The sequence below is a fragment of the Pantherophis guttatus genome, chromosome 2 (genome assembly GCF_059756535.1).
Source record: "Pantherophis guttatus breed Tessera chromosome 2, ASM5975653v1, whole genome shotgun sequence".
Classification (NCBI taxonomy): domain Eukaryota; kingdom Metazoa; phylum Chordata; class Lepidosauria; order Squamata; family Colubridae; genus Pantherophis; species Pantherophis guttatus.
Window position 1 is genome coordinate 108,524,918 of NC_142064.1, and position 25,898 is coordinate 108,550,815.

Consider the following 25,898-nt stretch of genomic DNA (forward strand, 5'->3'; position numbering starts at 1 on the left):
CATAAGCTTAGTGTACGTACAACAATAGTGATTATCATAGTCATTGTAAAACTACATTCATCATAAAACATTAGACACAGCACTTAGTGATAGTCATGGATGCTAAATAAGCAATCAACATAAATCATACTAGGATACTAAGTAAACAATATAAATCATAAGATACAAGCAACAGTTAAAGTTATAAGGAGATAGGTAATAGGGAAGATGAGAATAATGATGGTAATACTGCCTTTCTAGATAGTTTGACAGTGTTGTGGGAACTTGTTTAGCAAAGTGATGGCATGGGGGAAAAAAACTGTCCTTGTGTCTAGTTGTTCTGACATGCAGTGCCCTATAGTGTTGTTTTGAGGGTAGAAGTTGAAACAGTTTATGTCCAGGATGTGTAGGGTTTGTAGATATTTTCACAGCCCTCATTCTGGCTCATGCAGTATACGAGTCCTCAATGAAAGAGATTGTAAGCAATTGTTCTGTAGTTCACGTTGTGAGTGCTTTTTGCCCTTTGACTGTCTCCTGTGAGTACTGGGATCTTCGTTTGTCTGGATTCCTCCCCTCTGGGGAGGGGGCCCTTTCGTTGTCCTGTGGGAAGGCTAATTGGAGCCGCTTCCCTGCTTTGGCGGCTATTGCTTTTAACGGCGGCAAATTCCCTCAGTGCTTGCGGCGGCCATGTTGTTTCGGCTGTCAAGCCGCCCCGTTTTTTTGACGCTGCATCGGATCGTTTCTTCGGCAGTGGCATGCTTTAGTCCTCCGTGCCTTTTTCACCGCTCAGCAAGGCCATCGACTGCCGGGAGGTCCTCATTTCACCGGCTCGGAGCCTTGCACGTCCCTCCTGTCAGCTGGGTGCGCTTCCTCTCCTCGGCTCCTATTCTCTCATCGGTTTCTCTCGCTTCATCTGACCGCCTCATTTACCGGCAGCCAACTCTGTTTGAAGGCACGCAGCCCTACGCTCCCCCCTCCTGTCAGCTGGGGTCTCTCCTCCTGGGATTTCTGCCCTCCTCGCCTGCCTGGAGTCTTCGTTCGCTGCCATTTCAGCTGTCCTCCATTTTATGGCCAGATTTTCATCGCGGCGACCATTTTGAGTGTCTCAAAAGGACTTAGTTGTCTTATTGAAATTTGTGGCGTGTCTGCGCTCCCTCAAGTTGATCAGGGCTAACTTGTGGAGTTTTTTACGCTCCCTCATTTGACATACAGTACTGATTTGTGGAGCCTTGCGCCCCCTGAGTTGATTACCAGAACGCTGGTTCAGCTAGTGACTGCTTAGTGGAGTTCCTTGCGCTCCCACCTTATACTCCAGCGTGTTTTTTTGAGGGGCTTTTATGCCTCCGTTGTTACACTTGCATAACCATCAGTAACCTCTGGTGGAGCTCAATTGTGCCTGCTCAAGACCTCAATTGCAGCCATGCCTAAAGCCCTGGCGAAATGGAAACATGGCCGCTCGGCCAGTACTGCTGCACTTGCCCAGTCGGATTCTGCCTCTCATAACAGGCCTCATGACACGGTGACATCCAGGGAGTCGGTACCATTGTCGGACCTAGCACGATCTCGCCAAAAAGGCCACAAGCATTGGACATCTTCTAAATCTGAGAGGTGAAGGGACAAGGTCTTGACAAAGCTCTGCGAAAAGGTGAGCACTGATATGGCTGCAAAGAGTGCTGTGACCGCACCTATTGCTGATAATGCAAATCCTGGGTCAGTTCCTAGACCCGATACCCCAGATCAGTTATCCCTACGGGACTGCCCTGTGACCATTTCAGCTTCTGCTTTGTGGGGCTCTTCTGATCCTCCTCCACCGGCTGCTTCTGCTCCGGAAATTACACAGTCAGCCGACTCTGCACCTACGACTTCGTCTCCTGCAACGGCTGTCTCTTGTCAATTGCTACCTGAGCAACTTCAACTTCTAATAGAAAATGCGGTGCAGAAATCTTTAGCTGCACAAGAACAATCACGTAGCCGCCCTGAATCAGTGCGGTCGGTTTCTTCTGTTTCTCCTGAGCGACGGGTTAGTGAGGAACACCAGACCCGGGCTCCTGATTCACCTTCTTGTTCTCATTCCAGTCAACCGTCAGTCTTGAGAGATGTGGACTATGATGACTTCGTCCTGTCAGATGATGAGAACTTGCCTCAAGAACAACCGGCCTTTACTGGACTTTTTCCACAGGCTCTGTTTAAGTCCTTACTATTTAAGGCTGTTAACACTGCTCGCTTGTCTTTGCCCGCTGCGGACCCAGTTCTGGTTTCTGAGGCATTGGATCTCATGTTCACAGAACCTGCCAGGCCTATTACTTCCATCCCAACACCTCCTCTATTTGTAGATGTAGTGAAATGGCAGTGGGCTTCACCTGGTTCGGCTCCTTCGCCCTCGTCAAATGATTGCAAGAACTTTCACGTCGCTGCCGAACTAGATTCTCTTCTTCAGGTGCCATCGGTGGACACCCCTATTGCCGCCCTATTACCCAACGCCAACGTTCCGGGCGATCCTGATGAGGGCCTTCGGCCAGATGAATGTTGCTCGGATTTGGTCCTCCAGCGGGCCCATCAGAATTCCGCCTGGGCTATTAGGGCAGCCACTACGGCATCCTTTTTTAACCGGTCCACCTTCTTTGGCTGCGCCAGCTCCAGGAGAAACTGCCTCCGGAGGACACTCGAGTCAGGCAGGACTTGAATAAAATTGTCACAGCCTTGCAGTTTTCGGCAGACTCCACACTAAACGCTGCTCGCTTCGCTTCCAAAGCGTTGGCCTCTACGGTCACTGCCCGTCGCCTTGTCTGGCTTCGACACTGGCAGGCTAACGCCTGCCATAAGTGGCATCTGGCCTCAGTTCCTTTTGGGAGGTCCCACCTATTTGGTGATACCTTGGAACCGTTCCTCACCGAAACCAGGGATAAGAAGAAGGTCTTGGCACCTGTATTTCGACGGGGAGACTCAAGATTTGCCCCTTATACCCCTCGCTCTAATTTCCGAGGTGCTGATGGCATGGGGTTGGCTCCCTTCTTTTCCCCTAGACCTTATAGTAATTTTAACAGGCAGCGGGGATCTCAAGACAGGCCCTCCCGGGGAAAACCCTTTGTGTCTAGGCGGCCCTTTCGGGGGGGAGGAGGTCGTTCCTACCGGCGCCATCGCTAAGTGCATCTTGAATCCTCCCATTGGCGGCAGATTAGCCATCTTTGTCGCCGTTTGGGAGAATTCTACTTCCGATAAGTGGGTCCTGGCTACCTTAAAATCTGGGTTGGCCATTGAATTTATTTCCCCTCCCCCGAGCACCTTTGCTGTCCGCTTTCTTGTAATCCCGAAAAGAGGGCGTGTATGGACGCTGCGGTACAGCATCTCCTTTCCATCAGGGCTATCCAACCTGTTCCGCCCGATCAAGTCGGGTCGGGTTTCTATTCCCGGGTTTTTCTAGTTCCTAAGTCCTCGGGGGGGGGGGTGGAGACCCATTCTGGATCTAAAACAGTTAAATCGGTATGTCACATACCGTAAATTTAAGATGCAGTCGTTGAAATCGATCCTCGACGGTGTTAGGAGGGGCGATCTCCTTTCTTCTATAGACCTAACTGAGACTTACTTGTATATTCCCATCCTCCCTTCCCATAGAAAATACTTGAGGTTTTGTTACGGGGGAGTTCACTATCAGTACAGGGCCTTGCCCTTTGGGCTTTCGTCTGCCCCTCGTACTTTTACTAAAGTGTTGGCGGCTTTGGCGGCTTCCCTCAGGGTTCAGTCCATTAGACTCCTTTGTTACCTGGATGACATTCTGGTGTTGTCCTTTTCCACTCACCAGGCTATACTAGATGTTAAACTCACTCTAGAGACATTGGCCTCCCATGGATTTTCTGTGAATCTGGAAAAGAGGAACCTTGTTCCCTCCACCTCTTTAGTTCATTTAGGGGCCCTAATTGATTCGGTGCAGGGTAGGGTGTTCCTCTCCCCTGATCGCCAAGAGAGTCTGCGACACTTGGTGTCTCGGATTGAGGGAGGTCAGTCCAGTTCACCTTACGTTCTTTCTCAGCTCTTGGGGAAGATGATTTCGGCCATTGCCATTGTTCCCTGGGCTCAGCTCCATGCCCGGGAGCTTCAATGGTTTCTCTTGCCTTTACAGAAGTCGGGCAGAGCCACTTCAACCAGGCCGGTCCCTGTTCCCTCCTCAGTCCTCAGATCCCTCCTGTGGTGGCGGTCCCCAGCAATATCGGCGGGCTGTCTCGTCCTAGAACCTCAACGGGTCGTGGTGACCTCCGACGCCAGTCTCCGGGGATGGGGTGCCCATTGCCAAGGTCAACTGGCCCAAGGGACGTGGAACGACTTGGAGGCTCGTCGTCTGATCAACTGGTTGGAGTTGCAAGCTGTCTTCCTGGCCCTCAGAGCTTTTCGCCATCTGGTCTCCGGCACCCATGTCCTGGTGCTAACAGACAATGTGACGGCCAAGGCACATTTGAACAAGTTAGAGGGCACCAGGTCCATGTCTCTCTTGTCTCTGGCAATGAAACTGGGTCTCGGCTTGTCGTTCGTTCAGAACCGCGATATTCAATAACCACCAGTAACGCACAGAGAATCAGGGTTTACTTTGGCAAATGTCAGCTCGCAGTCAAAAGTAAAGTACAAGTCGGTGTTTTGGTTCAAAGTCAGCGCTGAGTGTAACTACACCACAGCGCTATTTAACAAAAACTCAGCCCCTTAAACATACATCCGGTGATTATCAATCAAGCACCCCCTCCCCCTTAACAGTAACAGCTGCGAGCGCCAGAGCAGCGGGGACAGCAGAATCGGAGATCCTGACGACGTCATCATCCATCGCCCTGAACGCCGCTCTCCAGGAACTGCTTGTGTATTCATTGCGGCTGCCACCTCCGCTCCTCATCTCCCATACCCCCTCATCGATGGCGAGCTCCGGTAGGACTCGACAGGCGGCCCCCCCCTACCAGGAGCTCACCTATAATACAAAGCATATAGATGTTAGCCATTGTTATGATCCTGCCTTAGGTTTGTCTGGGTATTTTTGATGGAACCGTTGTATCAATCGGGCAGCGTGAACGTCGGATGCTGCCACCCACGGGGCCTGTGTTACAGGGTATCCTTTCCACCGTACAAGATATTGTAATATCCCCCTACGAACCCTAGAGTCCAATATCCGGTCTATTTCATATTGGTCGGTATGCACGGGACCTGGTGGAGTAGTTGAGGTACCTGGCCTTTCTATCGTTATCGGTTTCAGCAAACTGCTATGGAACACGGGATGTATCCTACTGAATAGAGGGGGCAGTTTAAGAGCTACGGTAACGGGATTGAGGACGTGTGTTATGGGAAATGGTCCTATATATTTAGGCCCTAATTTTCTACTGGGTAGTCAGAGTTTAAGGTATTTCGTAGATAAGTACACTTTGTCTCCTATCCGGAATGGTTTTGGATCAGCCCTTTTCTTGTCTGCATATTTTTTGTACTCGTCTGCTGCCTTTTGTAATGCTGTTTTTACACTTGGCCATACATGGCTAATTTTATCGGCCCAACCGCGGGGTGTGTTACCATCTGTCATAGGGGGATCTAGTTCTGGAATGGCTGAAAACTCCCAGCCGTATATTACTTGGAATGGGGAGAGCCCAGTACTGCAGTGTGGTATGTTGTTATATGCCACTTCGGCGAAAGGCAGGAGACTTGACCAATTCGTCTGCTGGTATGAAATATAGCACCTGATATATCTTTTGACCATGGCATTGACCCGTTCAGCCGCCCCGTTAGTGCTTGGGTGGAATGCTGAACTTAACCCTTGAGAGGATCCAATTAAACGGACAAATAGTTTCCAAAACTTGGAGGTAAATTGAACACCTCGGTCGGATATAATCCTCTTAGGTGCTCCATGGAGACGATAGATATGTTGCAAAAAGAGTTCGGTTAATTGACGAGCGGATGGTATGCCTTTACATGGCACAAAGTGGGCCTGTTTTGAAAACAGATCTACCACCATCCAAATCACAGTGTGTCCATGGCTAGGGGGGAGATCGACTATGAAATCCATAGCGATCTCTTCCCAAGGCCTGCTAGGGTTCGCGACTGTCTGTAATAATCCTAACGGTCGTCCAGACCACGGTTTGGCGGTTGCACAGGTTGTGCAACTCTTTACGTATGTTTCTATGTCCTTACGCATTCGTGGCCACCAGAATTGCCTCCTTACAAGATGTAGGGTTTTTAAATACCCAAAATGGCCTGCTGATTTGGCATCTTGGCACCTGCATAACACCATGTTCCGTAAACGTTCTGGAACATATATTCTACTCTCCCTCCATGCTATTCCATCATTATAACTAACCATAGAGGGGTTTTGGATTACCCATTGATCCTGTTGTAAAGCCGTTTTGAACTCAGTACGTAAGTGACCATCTACTTCCGTAAGTCTTAATAGGGTTTGGGAAGGTGCAATAAGAGGTTCTATCACTTCCTCTCGCTTGCTATTATACTGTGGCATCCGGGACAGTGCATCAGCCAGGAAATTTTTCCCAGCAGGAACATACCGCAACCGGAAAGAGAAACGCTGGAAATATTGTGCCCACCTTATCTGTTTGGGAGATAGTCGCCTGGGCGTTTGTAAGGCTTCTTAAGTTTTTGTGGTCCGTCCATACCTCAAAAGGATGAGATGCTCCCTCCAAGAGATGTCGCCATGTCATCAACGCCCAACGGACCGCAAATGCCTCTTTTTCCCAGATCGCCCATGCCCGTTCTGCCGTGGTTAACTTTTTAGACGTGTAGGCACAAGGTTGTAACCCTCCCTGCTGTGTTCTTTGTAGGAGTACTGCTCCTACAGCCACGTCGCTAGCATCTACCTGGACTACGAATGCCTGCGTTGGGTCTGGATGCTTGAGTACTGGTTCTTGAGCAAAGAGTATTTTTAACTTCTGGAAGGCCGTTTGACATGCTGACGACCACGTCAACGCTTGTCCCGGTTTGGTTTAGTCGTGGCTGGCTTGGTCCGCAATAAATCCGTTAGTGGTAGTGCTATTTCAGCAAAGTTGGGAATAAATTGCCGATAGAAGTTGGCAAAGCCTAGAAAGCTCTGTAACTGCTTTCTAGTTCTGGGGGCCTGCCATTCAAGCACTGCCTGGACTTTTCTGGGATCCATCTCTACCCCATTCTCTGATATTCTATAGCCTAGATAGTCTATCCTCTTTTTATGAAACTCACATTTGGATAGTTTCACGTACAACTTAGCAGCTAATAATTTGTCTAAGACTTGTCAGACCAGAGATATGTGTTCCTCTTCGGTTTGCGTGTATATCAAGATGTCGTCTAAATATACAAGGACACCCCTGTACAGATGTTCATGCAGTACCTCATTAATGAACTGCATGAACACTACAGGGGCGCCTTGTAATCCGAATGGCATGACCTGGAACTGATAGCTCCCTAAGGGATAATTGAATGTTGTTTTCCACTCATTCCCTGGTTTGATCCGTATCCTATAATACGCTTCCCGTAGGTCGAGTTTCGTAAAGATATGACCGGTGGCTAGGGCAGCTAACAGGTCCTTCATTAAGGGGAGTGGATAGAGGGGCTCCACACACACTGCATTGAGTCCCCTGAAGTCAATGCATAAGCGTAAACCCCCGTCTTCCCACGAAACAGGACAGGGGCAGCCATCCTTGATCGACTAGGTGTGATAAAGCCTCGGGCCAAGTTCTTGTCTATATACTTTCTTAATTCTTTTAGTTCGGATTGTGTCATTGAATACATCCGGGGCTTTGGTAGCTTAGCCCCGGGTATTAACTCAATACTGCAATCCGTAGGCTGGTGAGGGGGCAGGGTCTCACATTCCTCCTCACTAAAGACCCTGACGAGATCCCTATACAAATTAGGATACGTCGTGTCTGAAAGTGGAATCCCTGCTTCTGTTCCCCCTGCTGGCTCCTTTTCCTCATTAGAAGGAGGAGGCCCTAACGGTAATCGGAGTTTGCGAAAAACCCCTTCCCACCATATCGTAGGAGCCCATTTGTCCAGCCATGCCAACCCTAAAATCACTGGTTCTAACATTTTTTCCACTATAATAAACCGAATAGTTTCGGTGTGCTCCCCAATATCGAGGTGCACCTTTTCTGTTATATGAGTCACTGGTGCCCCCCCCAGTAATGACCCATCCATTTGTTCAAAGGTAATAGGGGTTCTCAACCGCACAACCCGCGGCCCAAGTTCGTCAACTATTGCCCTACGGATTAAGCAACGAGTACACCCTGAATCAATCAATGCTTCATATTGGCATCCAGTGGTTGCCCGTGGGTTACGAAGTACGACTGGTACCACGAAAGGTCGGATGGGGTCGCTCACCATCGGGTCCTGTGGGTCCTCGTCGTCATCACTATCCCAGCCACAATCGGGAATTTTTCCGCCATCACTTTCTTAGCATCTGTAGCTAGGGGATCCCTCTCCGTACAGGTTGTTCGAGTCATTTGCGACCGTTCGGATGTTGGACAACCTCTGCCTCTCAACACGGCTCTAGGAGGGGGGGTTCTGGTCCGAGCCGCGGGGCATAGGATTAGGACAGTTAGCTGCTCGATGACCGAGTCGATTACATCTAAAGCAACGAAACACAGGCCGCTGGATCCTTTCTCCCAAGCTGGGGCCAGCATTCGGTCTAGTCTCTGTGGTCTCCTTGGGTGTTTGTATACGTTCTGTTGGTCGTTTTACTTGACTTGCAAACCCTTCACCCCGTATACGGAATTCTCGAAGACCAACGTCCAATTCGATGGCTGCCTTGTACCACACGCTCAACTTGGGGGGCAAGCCCCTATACATGCAGGCTTGCCGTAAATCGCGGTCTAGTCCTTTATGGAATTGGTGCACCAGAAGACGTTCCGGCCACCCCACCAACCGAGCTGCAATCTTTCGGAACTCCTGTACATATTCCTTGGCTGGTACGCTTCGTTGCTTAAGCGCAAACAAATCCCCCTCCGCAACCTGGGTGCTTGTGTCGTCCTCAAATCTGACACGAAGAGCCTCCAGAAACCGTCCCATGACCACCAGTTCTCTTGCATGTTTAGCATGGAGGCCTGCCACCCACTCAGCTGCTTCTCCCGTCAGGACCCCCGTAACAGCAACCACCATAGCCCACTGGGATGGATACCACTGCCCATATTGGTCCATATGGCTTATCACCTGGCTTAAGAAAAGAGCCACTGGTTCAGGGCTTCCGTCAAAGGAGGTCTGCAGGGCAGGTGGACCCCAAACGGCCTGAGGGACCCACAACCCCGGCGGGGGTCCCGGAGGCCAAGGCATGGGGCCAGGGGTCCTCGCTGCGGCGGTTGCTCTCCTGTCCTGCCTTGATCGGTCCCTCACCGCCCCGCAAACCCCAACAGGTATGCCCCCCACTAGTTGCGTTGGTTGGGGCTCAGGACCGGCTCCAAGGTCTCCCGACGATGCTCCTTGGTCTGGTTCTGGAGGGGGTTGTTCCATGGATCGTACAGAGGTCTGCTCCATCCTCAATTTAGGACTTGTGAGCCGGAATTGGGTTTCCGAAGCGGTCACCCCTTTATCCTGCCAAGAAGGAACTGGAGGCTCCAACCCCGCAACCCAGGGCTGCCAGGATGGGGCGTTACAGAATCCAGATTCCCCGAAACGCTCACGCAGCATATCCATAGTACTGGGGCCGGATGAGGCAGGATACCCCCAATCTCCTTCATCCTCATCGGTCCATCGTCTTTCCCTCCAGCCCTGGAAAGACGCTCCCAATCGAGGGGGCGTTGGCATCCGTGGCCCGAGGAGAGCAGAGCTGTGCCACCAGTCCCCCGTCCGACCCCGTTGTCCTGGAAGACTCTCCTCCTCCGGGGCGGGGCGCTCTTAGATTGCTTAACTTTTGGTTTCACTGCCAATTGTTTCACACTCTCCTTCGCCTCCTCTATCAGCAATTCCTCCCCTTCCACATCTCCACCGCATTCCTGCTCTTGCAAAGCCGTCCCTTCTGCCATATTCCCCTTTTCTGCTGCAAAGCAACAGGGAATCCTCACTTACTGCGAAAAGGAACGAAGCGCTGACTTTCTCTCGGCTTGTCGTTCGTTCAGAACCGCGATATTCAATAACCACCAGTAACGCACAGAGAATCAGGGTTTACTTTGGCAAATGTCAGCTCGCAGTCAGAAGTAAAGTACAAGTCAGTGTTTTGGTTCAAAGTCAGCGCTGGGTGTAACTACACCACAGCACTATTTAACAAAAACTCAGCCCCTTAAACATACATCCGGTGATTATCAATCAAGCACCCCCTCCCCCTTAACAGTAACAGCTGCGAGCGCCAGAGCAGCGGGGACAGCAGAATCGGAGATCCCGACGACGTCATCATCCGTCGCCCTAAACGCCGCTCTCCAGGAACTGCTTGTGTATTCATTGCGGCTGCCACCTCCACTCCTCATCTCCCATACCCCCTCATCGATGGCGAGCTCCGGTAGGACTCAACACTGGGTCTCTGGGAGGAACGTCATCTCGAATCGCTCCGGGCGGAGCACATATCCGGGGTCGCCAATGCTCAAGCAGATTGGCTGAGCCATCAAGCAGTGGACAATGCAGAATGGCGTCTTCATCCCAGGATATTTCAGGTCCTGGTTCATTGGTTTGGAGCTCCAATCATGGACCTGTTTGCAACACATGCCAATGCTCAACTGCCCCGTTTCTTTGCCCGGTTTCCGAAACCACAAGCGGAAGCCATCGACGCACTTCGGGCCCCATGGCCGGACGGTCTGTTATACGCCTTTCCCCCGACATCCTTGCTGCCCAGAGTCATCCGTCGGATTCTGGACAAACGGGCAGAGGTGATTCTCTTGGCTCCTCATTGGCCACGCAGAGCATGGTTTGCGGACTTGGTCTCCCTCTCTGTCGCCCCCTCCTGGCGCCTTCCTCTCGACACGGACACGCTGATGCGAGGGGCTTTGAGCCATCCGGACCTTCCTTGGCTCAGCCTGACCGCCTGGAGGTTGAGCGGCTCACCCTGATGAGTGCTCATGTTCCAGGGGATGTGATTAAGACGATCCAGGCGTCGAGACATCCCTCCACGGACCAGATCTATTCTGCGACTTGGCGGTCTTTCTGTTCGTGGTGTATCCGGGCTGGGGTGAATATTTACCAACCTTCTATTGTGGACATTCTTGTCTTTCTCCAGCGAGGTCTCTCCGATGGCCTTGCACCCAACATGTTGCGTCGCCAGGTGGCTGCCATCTGTTCTGTACTTACCTGCGATTTGCTTTCATCGCTGGCCCAACATCCTCTGATTAGACGTTTTCTGCGTGGTGCCACGAACCTGTCTCTTCCAGTTCTACATCGTTATCCTACCTGGGACCTTCTGTTGGTTCTCGAATCCCTCATGGGGCCTCCGTATGAACCGCTGAGGACGTCCTCTCTCCAGTTGTTGTCATGTAAAGTCGCCTTTTTGGTGGCTGTGACCTCGGCTCGCCGCATCTCGGAGGTGGCGGCCTTGTCCATCCGAGCCAATCTCTGTGTATTTCACCCAGACCGTGTTGTCCTCCGCTTGGATCCTACCTTCGTTCCGAAGGTCAACTCTGTCTTCCATCGCTCACAGGAGCTTATTCTACCAAATTTCTGTCCGCGTCCATCTCATCCCCGTGAGCGCCGTTGGCACACTCTGGATGTCAGACGGGCGTTACGGATTTACATCAAGCGGACTGTGGATATCCGTCGGTCGGAAGCATTATTTGTCTCCTTCCTTCCTGTCTCATTGGGTCTCAAGGTGTCGTCTTCTACCATTGGCCGCTGGATTCGACAGACCATCGCTTCAGCTTATGACTTCCGTTGTCTGCCGCGACCTTCCCGGGTCACGGCTCATTCCACACGCAGTGCAGCCACGTTGGCGGCCTGGGCTACTCAAGCTCCGTTGTTGGAGATTTGCAGAGCGGCTACCTGGACCTCGCCTGCGCCGTTTATTCGGCACTATAAGCTGGACAAGTTTGCTTCGGCTGAAGCCGCGTTTGGTCGTCAGGTGTTACAATGGGTTGTGGCCAGTGAAGTTGTTTCGGACCAGCCTGGCCCCTCCCAGACTTTGGGACAGTGAACAGGGGTATGTCCCACACTGGCTGCTGTCACCACCAATAATGGAGAAGGGGTGTTGGTCCTACCTGAGACGCTCCTTCTCGTTGTGTGGAGACAGCAGCCAGACCCTCCCTTGCCTGTCTGGTCCTTTCTTGGTTCATTTCTTGTGTTTCTTCCTTCCTGCCTACCCACACGCCAAGTCGGCCTTATAGTCCTTCGCCAAAAGCTGGACCTGCCAGGCAACAAGGGCAGACTTTAATATTATTGGCTGAGTCAGTCCTTCAGCTGATTGGGCGAGCTACCCACACTGGCTGCTGTCTCCACACAATGAGAAGGAGCGTCTCAGGTAGGACCAATGCCCCACCTCTACTGTTGTTACTGTGTTGTTTAGTAATTTAATCATTTATAAATTATAAATTTAAATGTAATATTAATTTTAAATTAATAATTAAATTAATTTAATATCAATTTAAATTAATATTAATATTAATATGCATAAATTATAAAATTCTATAATTTAGATAGATAGATAGATAGCCATCATCAGCCATTCAGTTGTGTCTGACCCTTGGCCTCTCTATGGATCAGCACTCTCCATGCCTCTGTCAGGTCCCAGATATTTCTACGAGGATGCTGGTATTTTGGTGGGAGGAAAGGGTGGGGGAGGAATGGAGTGGCCTGTATATGAAGTTTCTGTTTTCTGTTTCTGTTTCCTGCATTACTGTGTTAATCTCTATATGAATTCTCTGTTTCTATTTCCCTGCAATGATGAAGTGTGGGAGAGGTTTGGTTAGCATTGTTTTAAATAGCTGGTTTTAAATGAGAAGCTTCAGTTCTTGCCTAGGTCTCTTGTTATCACAAACCTTCCAATAAAAGCTCCTTTTGGAACCACTGCAGTTTCAAGAGTCCTGCTTTCTTGGGAAGATTGGAGAGGCAAGATCTTACATTAGGCAAGAACTGCAAATTTATTTATTTATTTATTTATTTATTTATTTTTTATTTATTTATTTATTTATTTTTTATTTATTTATTTATTTATTTATTTATCTATTTATCTATTTATTTATTTATTTATTATTAGTTCGATTTATATGCCGCCCTTCTCCGGAGACTCAGGGCGGCTTACAATGCATTAAGCAGTAGCCTTCATATTTATGTATATACCTGCTTAGTAGTGCTTTTTGGACCCCCCCCCAAAGCGGTGTTCTATTTTATACAAAGTCAGCTTATTGCCCCCACAAACCGGGTCCTCATTTTACCTACCTCGAAAGGATGGAAGGCTCAGTCAACCTTGAGCCTGGTGAGAATTGAACTCGCAGTAATTGCAGGCAGCTGGCAGCTAAGTGCTACTTTAATAGCAGCAGTTTAGTCTGCTGCATCACCAAGGCTCCTAGGTCAACCCGGAAAGGTAATAGCCCTACCGTGGGGACTGTGCCCACCATGTTTGCCCAGGGCAGTGACCATAAAGAGGCTGAAGACTGGTGGAGAACCCCATCCCCCAAAATCTCAATTGAGGCCCTCAGTGCCTGGGTTGAGGAGAACATTGCCTCAAGCACCGCTGCCAAGACGAGGTGGTCCATCGGTGTTGGGAAGATAGAATGGCTGGGGAAGGCAGAACCAAAGATCTCACCCTCACCCGTGGGAGCCAATGACCTGGTTGGAAGCAGGAAATGGGAGACCTTTACGACAATGATGAACTGGAAGGAGCCCCAGACCGGCCCAACCAACTCCTGAGGGAAGCCATGAACCTCACGAGGGAGGTCATCCATGGCATGCGGATACAGGATGCCCAGGCTTGCGCTGCAAGCCAGTTAGGAGTACGAAAGGGATCCCCAACCTCAGAGGCATTGGCTGAAACCGTGGGGGCTACTGATGAACCCATTTCCATCATGGAAGATCCGCCCAGGAGACATCTCAATTCAAAGCAAGATTTGCGATGAGAGGAGGCTTCCAACCTTAAAACAGAAGGTGTCAAATTTGACGGGAATCCCCAGCAACTGGGACTTTTCCTCACACACGTACTGTCCTACATGCAGGAATATGAGAGTGATCTCCCTACAGAAGGCGTCAAAGTCAGGGTTGTCACCCTGGCTCTAGAAGGATCAGCTGCACTTTGGATGGTGAGCCTTCATAATGCAGATATACTGGAGCTCCACAACTTCAACCATTTAATGACAGCCCTGAGACCGAGATTTGAGGACTCCCTAGCCGATCATAAGGCTAGAGACCACATAAAGCACATCAGACAGGGACGACGTGCAGTTTCAAGAGTCCTGCTTTCTTGGGAAGATTGGAGAGGGAAGACCTTACAGCCTTGCACCACCTCCTTCAGATCAGCCTTGGTTATCTCGGTGTCATCCTTTATAGCATGAGTGTCAAACTTCTGGCATCACGTTGCCATCATGTGAGATTTTGCAATGTTTCTTCCTTTCACGGAGTTGGGGTGGGTGTTGCCTGCACATGATGCATTCAGCATGCAGGCCACCAGTTTAACACTCTTGCTTTATAGTGTCCAGCCAGCAGGTACTAGAATGGTCCCTTATCAGGGGTGAAATTTGACTGGTTCGGACTGGATCATGCGTACCGGTAGCGGCGATTTTAAATGGTTTGTCGAACCGGTAAAAACAACCCCTGGTTGGGCCTGCCCCTGTCCGGGCGCTTGCCTGCCTTTGCAAGCTGGCCACGGGGACTACTAGGAAGGCCTCATGGTAGGTAGTCAAGCAAGCATGTTGGGGAAGGGAGCTAGCAGCCTACTCACTTCCATGAGTGATGAGCCAGCACTTTTTCATGCAAAGCCTTGTGAAAGGCCAGCAGCTTCTAATGGGAACTGCAGCGTCTGCACTGCACTTCCTCCAGTTCTGTTACCGTAAATAGCGCCTCCTACACGTATTCCACCTTCACCCGGAAGCCACTGCCACCTCTTCAGCCTTGTCTGGTGATGGAGAGCACTTCATCTCACCATCTCATCTTGCTTCTTTATCCCTGGCTGAGAGCTCCCTTGTAAATGAAGTTCCACCAACCTGACGCACTTGCTATGTGCATCCCAGAACTAGACCCTCACCCACCTTCTGGATCCCAGGCAACAGGAGGAGGAAGAAGATGGCAAAGGACAGATGGGGAGTGGTGGGGCAGTAGCAGAGATACATGATGAAGTGCAGAGTGGCCAAAAGGCAGAGATGTGGGGGAAATAGGTGGGATGGAATTGAAGAGCCCCTGCAGTCATAAACGTGGGTAGACTGCCAAGTGCTTGAATTGGGTAATGTGACACTTAAGTGGCCAGAATGTCAAGGACCAACTACCATTTGGGTAGCACCAGTGTAACTTTGAATGGTCATTAATCAGGGATTATATATAATATAGAAATGATAATCGTTAAAACTGTCAAACCTTTCATAATTTGCTATTACAAGAAATACAATGGTTAGCAATCTTTAATATTAATCTCATTGCTGTGATAGGTGAGCAATACGTAACTTTACTTTGCATAGGACATAAAAGAGAGTAAGGATGTATTTTCTCTGCATGAAGAAGTGGGGCTTTTATTTATGTAGACAAAATGATTGTTCCCTGCATTTCCTGTATGGAGAATATTTTCCATGCAGGATCAAAACAGAGAAAATTGCTTTCCAAGGAGCTTGATGCCCTGTGATGCAGAAACTGGGACTCTATAGTTCAGCAACATTTAGAAGTCCATGGGATAGCAGAGAAAAAATTTACACCCCAGGTAATTGCCTCAGATTGAAGTGTTTTATAAAGTATTTTGAGACCTTTGGTGCATAAGGAGGTCAATTTTTGGAAGGATTTCCAGTTTGGCGTCATGGCGAGACGGTTGAGGAAAGCGGGGCTCTGTGAATCCTGGCTGATTCTTCTTCGCTACGAAGCCCTAAGGGGCTAAAGTTACCTTGGAGAGGTGACAAAGAGGGGAGGGACCCCTTGCTGATCACGGGAGAGCGACAGCTCTCCCACTGGATCTGAGGCACCCTCCCGACTAATGAAGAAGAGAGATTGCCATTATGGCCAGACCGAAGCTGGGGCAACCAAAAAAGAAGAACTAATGAGCTATTCATGAACAGAGCATTGGAACTGGGTGAGAGTATTTTCAACTTCTACGTTAGAGACCTATCTCCAAATAAAATATTTTTTTTTGAAAGAAAGATTCTCCAAAGCGTAGAAAAAGTGGCAAGTTAATACGTGGAGATCGATTACAGACCTAAAAGAGAAATGAAACTTTAATGGGAGATGATTAAACTTTAAAATACAGAAAGATTGATCTGGAACTGATAATATTGTGGAAAGTAACTTTAGATAATATCTTTTGACTAGTATGAAGAAAATAACTTTTTGGATTATTTGACAATCAGCTGTTTTACTTCAATGCAGGAAGTTAGAGCTTGAGTGACACCTACTGGTGAAAAAAGATATTATACTATTACAAAGTTGGAAAAGACCTTGAAAGGAAGCCAGGACTGATAAGAAGAAGGGAAATAAAGTGAAGAAAGGTAAACAACACCTGGAAGACGGTTTTCTTGTTATTTGGGAATAGGCAATGTTTTCTTTTTGAAACTTGCTGAACTTGGTGGATTATGAATACTGCTGGCTTTGAGAAACGGTTTGGAGACTGAGTGAACTGGTCTTTTCCTTTTTACTTCTGACTTACAAATACCTTGGATAGAGTGGATCGGTGGAATAGCTTGGAACTGTTTAGAGACTATTATAAATACAGACAGATGACAAGGACATAATTGTTGATCTTAAAGAAGTCTTTCTCAACATCCCCAATAGACTGACTCTGTGGATTACAAATATAATTGGCCTAGTGATTGAGGGAATTGTGGGAGTGCATAAGAGGGAACTGTGGGAGTGTTTAAAGGCAACAAGGTACTATAAATTAGGGTACTATAAGATCGTAAGATTATAAAGGAAAAATGGCAAGCGCTCCAAATTTAACTAAAATTGGGAAAAAAGCATCATTCACATCAACATTAGCAACCTCCAGGCCACTAAAGCAAAGACCAATAGATACAATGTCACAACAGGGAAAAACAAATCCATTTCAAAAAGAAATACAATTGATGCTTCAATCTATCCAGGAAGTTATGACAAAGAATTACAACGACACGAAAAAGGACCTGGGAGAGATAAAGAAACAGATGCACAATATGGTTGTGCGATTAGGAAACATTCAGCAAATGACAATGAAAGATGAACAAAGAACCCAGAGAATAGAAGAGAAATCAGAAGGAGCAGAGGAAAAAATAGAGGAGATATAAATCAACAAATGACACAAGCAGATAAAGATTTGGAAAGGATAGTAATAATTCCTGAAATGGAGAAGGTAGCCCACTTTTTAAGATATCAAAATATAGAAGAGGACAGAGAGGAAGTGGTGGTGTTGCTGGTGGGTACCCTAGAAATTGGAACGCATAAGATAGATGTATAGGCAGATGAAATATTTAGACTAAATATGAGTGATGCAAGGAGACATAAGTTCTCATGGGAGGAGCATGTGAGATTCGTTAAAAAGTCAATTAGTCAAAATACTAAAAAGGGCAAGAGATGATGGATAGATACGGAAAACTTTTTAATATGGGATTTGTTTTATTAAAGGTTAGAAAATAGAGGTAGAAATTAGAAATTGGGAAAATACTATTATGTATATTGTCACACAATATAATTTATTATTACTATGTATACATATATATTAGAAGTTGAAAGATTATTACTATATATTGTATATGTTATTATTGTTGTTATTTAAATTGACCCAGACAATACACTGTTCACTAAGCACCTAAGAAAAAAGTATAAATAAAATATATATTTAAAAAAGGAGGTCAATTTTTGGACTTCTTGGGTGAGTTAATATTGGAACATCTATAGCATTTTTCAAGTACATTGTTTAATTAGTTCAGCTTGCAAAACATATTTTGGATATTAGGAATCTTGCCATTAAATTTCCTGTGTGTACATATAATTCCATGGCTTACCGATTGTCTACAGCCGTGATGGCGAACCTATGGCACGCGTGCCACAGGTGGCACGCGGAGCCCCCTCTGCGGGCATGTGAGCTGTCACCCAGCTCAGCTTCACTGCACATGCGCACGCTTCCTGCCAGCCAGCTGATTTTCGGGTCTGCCCTGCGAGCGGGAGACTTCTGCGAATGCGCAGGGGACCTACCTTTCTCCTCACTTTCTGCTGCCTGTGCCTTCCCAGATCTCCAGAGATTCCCTTCCCAGCGCTGTTTTGGGAGGCAAGGCTTTTTCCCCCCTCCCAGCCGTTTTGGGAAGGGAGGCTTTTCCCTCCTTCCCAGCCATTTTGGGAGGCAAGGCTTCCCCCCCCCCCAACCGTTTTGGGAGGCAAGGCTTTTTTCCCCCTCCCAGCTGTTTTGGGAGGCAAGGCTCCCCCCCCTGCCAGCAGTTTTGGGAAGCAAGGCTTCCCCCACCCCCAGCACTGTTTTGGGATGTGAGGCCAAAAGGGGTGGTTGCATGCGCATGCACGGGGGAAGGGAGGGGGGTCAGGCGCCCATGTGCATGTGGTCATGCGCGCATGTGCAGGGGGCAGGGCGTGCAGGAGAGGCATTGCATTATGGGTGTGGGCACATGCTTTTGGCACCCAAGGAAAAAAAGTTTAGCCATCACTGGTCTATAAATTCAAGCTGTACTGTGTAAGAATGTGATACCATAATTATGTACTTATATACTTTTATTGTTTAACTCCCTAGAGTCAGAAATTATTTTCAGAAATTTCATATTTGTTTCATTACAAGTTTCAGATAGTGTGGACTGCATGGTTAAATAGTTCTATTCCCACTTTTTGGTTCTTAATTGAAAAATCATAAACATTTGCTTTAAAAATTAACATTTGTCTCTCATTTCTTCATTATTTTTAAATTTAAATTTTAAATTCCTTCAACTTATTGTTGAAGGAACAGTTATTTAGTAAAACAAATATTTTGTAATTTTGGATGATTACTTAAATAGTGATCTATATTACCAATACTCCATCCATCATTGGTAGATTTTGATACTTGGCATAGATTTATATTTCAGACAGAAAATATTCAAATAATTTTGTAATGTAGCCTTGTCTTTCGTAATCCTAATTTCTTCTTCTAGGGTTTGAAACAAAACTTCAGACAGGAATCCTTGGCACCTGACACAATGGAGACGGAAAGTGAGCAGAATTCAAATTCAGCCAGTGGCAGCTCAGGCTCTGGTGGAAGCACTCGCCCTCAGATATCACAAATGACACTCTATGAGCGGCAGGCAGTGCAGGTGAGGATTAATCTTTATTCTTTAGAAATGTAATTGTGGCATATATCAAGTTTGTTTTCATTCTGAGGAGGTTAGCCAAGGAAAAAATATGGTTCAAGAGAGTGGAATTCGACAATGGGCTTCAACTCCTGCATGCTAATATGACAGAACAAAAACTCAGATTAATATTTTGTTTTAGATTAAGCAGTCCTTCCTTTTCTCAGAGCAGTTCCTCATTTACTCCAGTAGTCCATGGTCTTTCCAGCTGGTAGCCTTTGCTTTGGGGATAACTGAAATAAATATTAGATAACTTTTTTACTTTTGTTCTTCTTAGATAAGAAATGGTGAATGTATGATGAGATGAGGCATTATTCTCAATGGCCAATGCTGGGTAACGCTAAGGCCCTCTGGCTTTTAAATCACTTCAATATGCTGTTTGACCAGGACAGAGGTAATATGAGATTGATGGAAGAAAAGACACTGAACTATGGGAGTTGCATGTTGCTCCATGACCAATAGGCGTTTGCTCCAAAAGTCCATATGGACTGGTGAAAAATTTACTAATATGATTAAGGCAATATAGTCTACACAAACTGCAAAGGTCATGGTTAATGGGGACATGATAGAGAATTTTAATGTAAGGAAAGGCACAAGACAAGGCCCGTGTCCCCTCTACTATTTATATTAACATTTGAACTGTTAAATAGAAACACTTATATATTTAAGTGTTAGTACACTTATGTATTTAACATGTAAGTGTTAGATAGACAAGATTCAGAAATGAAAGGCATGGAAATAAAAAAAGAAAAATACAAACTACAGGTGTTTGCAGATGAACTGGTATTTATTCTAGAACAGTGGTTCTCAACCTGTGGGTCGCGACCCCTTTGGGGGTCGAACAACCCTTTCACAGGGGTCGCCTAAGACCATCGGAAAACACATATGGTTTTAGGAATAATTTTCTGGTTGGGGGTCACCACAACATGAGGAACTGTATTAAAGGGTCGCGGCATTAGGAAGATTGAGACCCACTGTTCTAGAAGAACTGCCAGAAACTGGACCCAAATTAATAAAAAAATAATAATAGAAGAATATGGTGAAATTGCAGGATTGAAAATAAATAAAGAGAAAACCAAGATACTATCAAAAATCTTACAGATAAACAGAAAAAGAATTTATGAAGAAGACAAATATTCAGATAGTTAAGAAGTAAAATACTTAGGAATTCAATTAACAGCAAGATGTGCAGCTATTAAAGAAGATAATTATACTCAGCTAATGCAACAAATTAAACTAGATCTGGAGAAGTGGAAAAACTTGCAATTATCGATGGTAGGAAGAATAGCTGCAATAAAAATGAATATCTTGCTGAGATTATTATTTTTGTTCCAAACAATTCCGATAAAGTTAGAAAAAAAATACTTTGAGGAGCTAAATAAAATGATGTTAAAATATATCTGGCAAGGGAAAAGAGCAAGAATAAGATTGAAAATGTTACAAGACTCTAAAAACAAAGGAGGTTTTGGGTTGCCAGATTGGGAGCTATATTACCAGGCTTCTGTAGTTACATGGGTAAAAGAATGGATAAATTTGAGGCATAAAAGATTATTAACCTTGGAGGGATATGATCTTCAATTGGGGTGGCATGCCTTTCTATGGTATGGGAAAAACAAAATATATAGATATTTCCAAAGACATTATGTCAGAAATGCTTTGCTATTAGTATGGGGAAAAATCAAAGGAAAACATTATATGAAAATACCAGTCTGGCTCTCCATGATGGAGGCACCGATACATCCGAACGCTGTTAACCTGGAAAAAATTACAAGATACAAAGACATTTTGAATGAAAAAGGGGAACTTAAAACTAAGCAAATATTGAAAAAGGGATTTGTAGGATTATTGTCAATGGAATTAATGCAATGTTGAACAGTAGTGGTGAAAGTGAGCCCCCTGGAAGATTCCTCATCTGATGTTGACTTCACTAATGTTCTCCCCATTTGCTGTTAGAACTGTTTTCCATTTTTACATATTTGCTTTCAAAAATGTACAAATATTTTTGCTGATTCCAAAATTACTCCAAAATTATTATTATTATTAGATTATCAATGATATGAATATTATTATTACTATTATTATTTTTCAAAACTGACTGTACTCAGACAACAACACTGTTCATGTAGATATTGAGTTTTTATGTTTACTAAAGAAAAATGTATAAATAAAATATATATAAAAAAATAGTTTTTTTTTCTGCCAAACAGTATAATTCTGGAAGATCAGCTTAACATGTACTAAATATAGCATATAAGAATTGATTATTTCTTTGAAACAATAGACCCCTTTTCCTTCATAAAGGAAGTGATAGTCTCGCTGTGAAAGATGAAGAACTCTGGGATAACTTCTCATTTTCTAAAAGATAGTATTGCTTCTTACCTTAAAATAGTCAGTTTGATCTAGAGATTAAGGCATCAGGCTAGAAACCAGTAACTCTGAGATTTAGTCCCTCCTTGGGCATGAAAGCCAGCTAAGTGACTTTGGGCACTCTCTTTCATCCCACCACACAAAGTTGTTATTGGGGGATGGGGAATAGGAAGAAGGAGAATTAGATATGTTTGCCGCCATGAGTTACTTATAAAGTAATACTGATGGAATGATTTTTTTTAAAAAAAATATGCATCTCCCAGTAAATTTAAAGCAAACTATAAGCCAAAAGTTGTGTTTTGCTTTGCATTATAGTCTACTGTGGGAAATGTTAGTGAGGGAGCTAAAAGAAAATTGGGGTGAGGCCAGACATAGTCTCTGGATTGCTTATGGGCTACTGTTGAAAATGTTATAATTCTGGTCTAGTTGCATTCTCCATTGTAAATAAGATCTTGAAATTATTATCTTTTTTAAAAATAGTTTTTATTATGCATTTTCCTTTGATATGCATAATGTTTCCATTTCTGCAATGGCAGTGTACTGTCTGTATCACATCTCTTTTAAATACACATAGTTTCATACACACCATAATTATAACCATTTTTCTCATAATATGAAAATAATACATACAATGTAATCTTCCTTTCTAATTGCCCTATACAATTTAATCTATAATCCAGTAATAATATTGCTTATGGTATTGTTGTTTATATATATATAAACAATATAAAATTATTTATATATATATACACCCACACACGCACACTTCTATTTTATTGATTATCCTTAATTATAAATTACTAACTTCTGCTTCTATTCTCTTAACCATTTATAAATAAGACCCAAGTTAAATAGTACTCTGTTCCCTCTTTGTTCTTAATTTTCATGGTTAACCTGTCCATTTCGGCACAGTCTAATATTTCCTTTATTACATTTTCATCTATAGGTATATTTCCATTTTTCCATTTTTCCAATTTTGTGCGTACATAATTCTCGCTGCTGTTATCACATGTAATATTGTATAAGTAGTTTTTTTATTATATTTTCCCAGTAATATACCTAGCAAGAACAATTCTGGTTTTAAATCTATTTGTTGTGTTGTCATTTCTTCTAACCACCTTTTGATCTTTAACCAATATTTTTTTGCCATTGGACAGGTCCACCACATTTGGTAAAAGGAACCCGGTATCTGTTTACATTTCCAGCACGTTGGCAATATGTTTTGGAACATCTTTGCCATCCTTGCTGGTGGCAAATGCCATCTGTAGAACATTTTGTAAAGGCTTTCTTTATATGTTGTTGACATTGTTAGTTTGTAGTTTCTTTCCGAAAGTTTTTACCAATTGTCTAATTCTATATTATATCCAAAAATTTTGGCCCATGCTATCATGGTTTCTTTTACATGTTGTTCTTCCATTTTAAAATTCAATAAGTAGCTATATATTTTCTTTATTAGCTTATCATCTGTCCCTAGAAATATCTGATCTAGTTCTAGGGATTCTTTATAGAATCCATATATTTCTGCATCTTTCTTGTATTATTTATTTATTTATTTATTTTTATTTATTTATTAATTTTATTTTTATACCGCCCTTCTCCCGAAGGACTCAGGGCGGTGTACAGCCTGATTAAAAACACAAAGACAGACAAAATTTAAAAATAATTAAAATTATTAAATAATTGGCTCAATTATAAAACCCCAAATTTAAAATCCCAAATTTAAAACCAATTAAAATCTTTACATTGATAGCCCGGCCTGGCGGAACAACAAGGTTTTGAGGGCACAGCGAAATACACGGAGATCGGAGATCTTACGCATTTCTGGGGGCAGTTCATTCCAAAGGGCAGGGGCTCCCACAGAGAAGGCCCTCCCCCTGGGTGTCGCCAGCCAACATAATGTGGCCGATGGCACCCTGAGGAGACCCTCTCTGTGGGAGCGGACTGGCCGGTGGGAGGCTACTGGTGGCAGAAGACGGTCTCGAAGGTGCCCAGGTCCAATGCCATGGAGCGCTTTAAAGGTGGTAACCAACACCTTGAATCGCACCCGGAAGACCACTGGGAGCCAGTGCAGCTCGCGCAGGAGGGGTATCACTTGGCACAACGAGTTGCGCCCATAACCACCCGCACGGCCGCATTCTGGACCAGTTGGAGCCTCCGGGTGCTTTTCAAGGGGAGCCCCAGGTACAGAGCATTACAGTAGTCCAGTCGGGAGGTGACAAGGGCGTGAGTGACTGTGCACAAGGCGTCACGATCCAGAAAGGGCTGCAACTGGCGAACCAAGCGAACCTGATAAAAAGCCCCCCTGGCCACGGCCGTCATATGTTCTTCTAAAGACAGCCGTGCATCCAGGAGGACGCCCAGATTGCGATTGTATCTCGTTTGTATTTGGATATATGGCCACCAGTCCAAATCAATTCCTTGATTTTTTAGTTAGTGTTTCAATTTTAAGTCCCCTTGTTCATTTAGGATATCTTTATACCTTAGGATTTTTTCCAAGAGCATTTGGATGTATTAGCGCTTCCATCGTGGATAGCCAGACTGGTATTTTCATGTAATGTTTCTGTTTGATTTTTTCCCATATTGAGAGCAGAGCATTCCTGATATAATGCCTTTGGAAGTATCTGTGTAGTTTACTTTTCCCTTTCAGCCGTGTGAGCGCTGAAGCCTGGTAATACAGCTCCTAATCTGGTAGTCCAACACCCCCCCCCCCTTATTTTTGGTATCTTGTAACATTTTCAGTTTGATTCTTGGTTTTTTGCCTTGCCAAACAAACTTTAAAATCAATTTGTTTAGGTCCTCAAAAAACTTCTTTTCTAGTTTTATCGGAATTGCTTGAAATAACAGTTTTGTTAAAATATTCATTTTTGTTGTGGCTATCCTTCCGACCAATGACAACTGTAGATATCTCCATTTTTTTCAAGTCTGTCTTTAATTGTTGTATTAATTTAATGTAGTTGTCTTCTTTAATGGTTATACATCTTCCTGTTAACCAGATTCGCAAATATTTAAATTTTTTAGTTATCTGCATGCCCATCTTTTCCGTCAGTTCATTTTTCTGTTTATTTGTGAGATTCTTTGTCAACATCTTAAGTCTTTTTCTTGTTTATTTTTAGTCCTGCCACCTCACCAAACTCTTCTATTGTTTTTATTAGTTTGGGTCCCGTTTCTAGGGATTCCTCCAGAATAAATACTAAATCCATGATGACAAACCTATGGCACATGTACCCAAAGTGGCATGCAAAGCCATTCACCTGGCACGCGCGGCCTTGCCTGTTTGTCTTCTGGGTTTATGGCACTTCCTGCGTGCGCTGATCAGCTGTCCTTCACACATGTGGTAGTGCCAAAAACTGGTGTGCATGTGCGCCGGCCAGCTGATTGTTGGTCACGCATGCGCGCTAGAACCCAGAAGTTTGGCTTTTCCGGAGTATGGCCAGGACGAGTGCATGTGTGTGTGACCTATAAAGGTAAAGGTTCCCCTCGCACATATCTGCTAGTCGTTCCCGACTCTAGGGGGCGGTGGTCATCTCCGTTTCAAAGCCGAAGAGCCAGGGCTGTCCGAAGACATCTCCGTGGTCATGTGGCTGGCATGGCCAAAGGCGTACAGAACACTGTTACCTTCCCACCAAAGGTGATCCTATTTTTCTACTTGCATTTTGTATGTGCTTTCGAATTGCTAGGTTGGCAGAAGCTAGACAAGTAACGGGAGCTCACCCCATTACGCAGCACTAGGGATTTGAACCACTGAACTGCCGACCTTTCAATCAACAAGCTCAGTGTCTTAGTCACTGAGCCACCGCGTCCCTACATATGTCTTGCTATTTTATGTGTGTGTGTGTGTGTGTGTGTGTGTGTGTGTGTGTGTGTGTGTAGGTCTTTGGTTATTCGGGTTTTCTCCCGCGTAAAATTTGTGGTATCTTGGCAACGTTTCGACGAAGTCTCATTTGTCATCTTCAGGCTGGTGTTTTCGGCTTCGTGCACGATCCGGCGGTCGCTGGAGCGACCGCCGGATTGTGCCCTTAATTGTCTCGGAGGCCGATCGACCCCCCGTGGCATTGCCCCAACAGACCTGTCTTGCCGCTCGTCCCGTCTGTGCTGCCGCTCCGCTGAGGAGTTTTTTCCCGCCCGCCGCCATTTTGGATCCCTTTCAAACGGCGAAATTTTCTGTCAGTGGTTGAAATTTCGGCGCGTAAATTCAAAGGCTCTGGGATAGTGCTTTAG

At 45.5% G+C, this 25,898-nt stretch overlaps 1 protein-coding gene across 2 annotated transcripts in view; it reads left to right on the forward strand.

Moving 5' to 3' along the window:
- PHC1 (polyhomeotic homolog 1) overlaps positions 1 to 25,898 on the forward strand; it is a 192,864-nt gene that overhangs the window by 5,857 nt on the left and 161,109 nt on the right. For both annotated transcript variants that reach the window (XM_034404423.2, XM_087888448.1), the window contains one exon: positions 19,119 to 19,277. In XM_034404423.2, coding sequence (XP_034260314.1) covers positions 19,164 to 19,277 — 114 coding nt within the window. In that variant the 5' untranslated portion in view covers positions 19,119 to 19,163. The remainder of the gene's footprint in view (positions 1 to 19,118; positions 19,278 to 25,898) is intronic.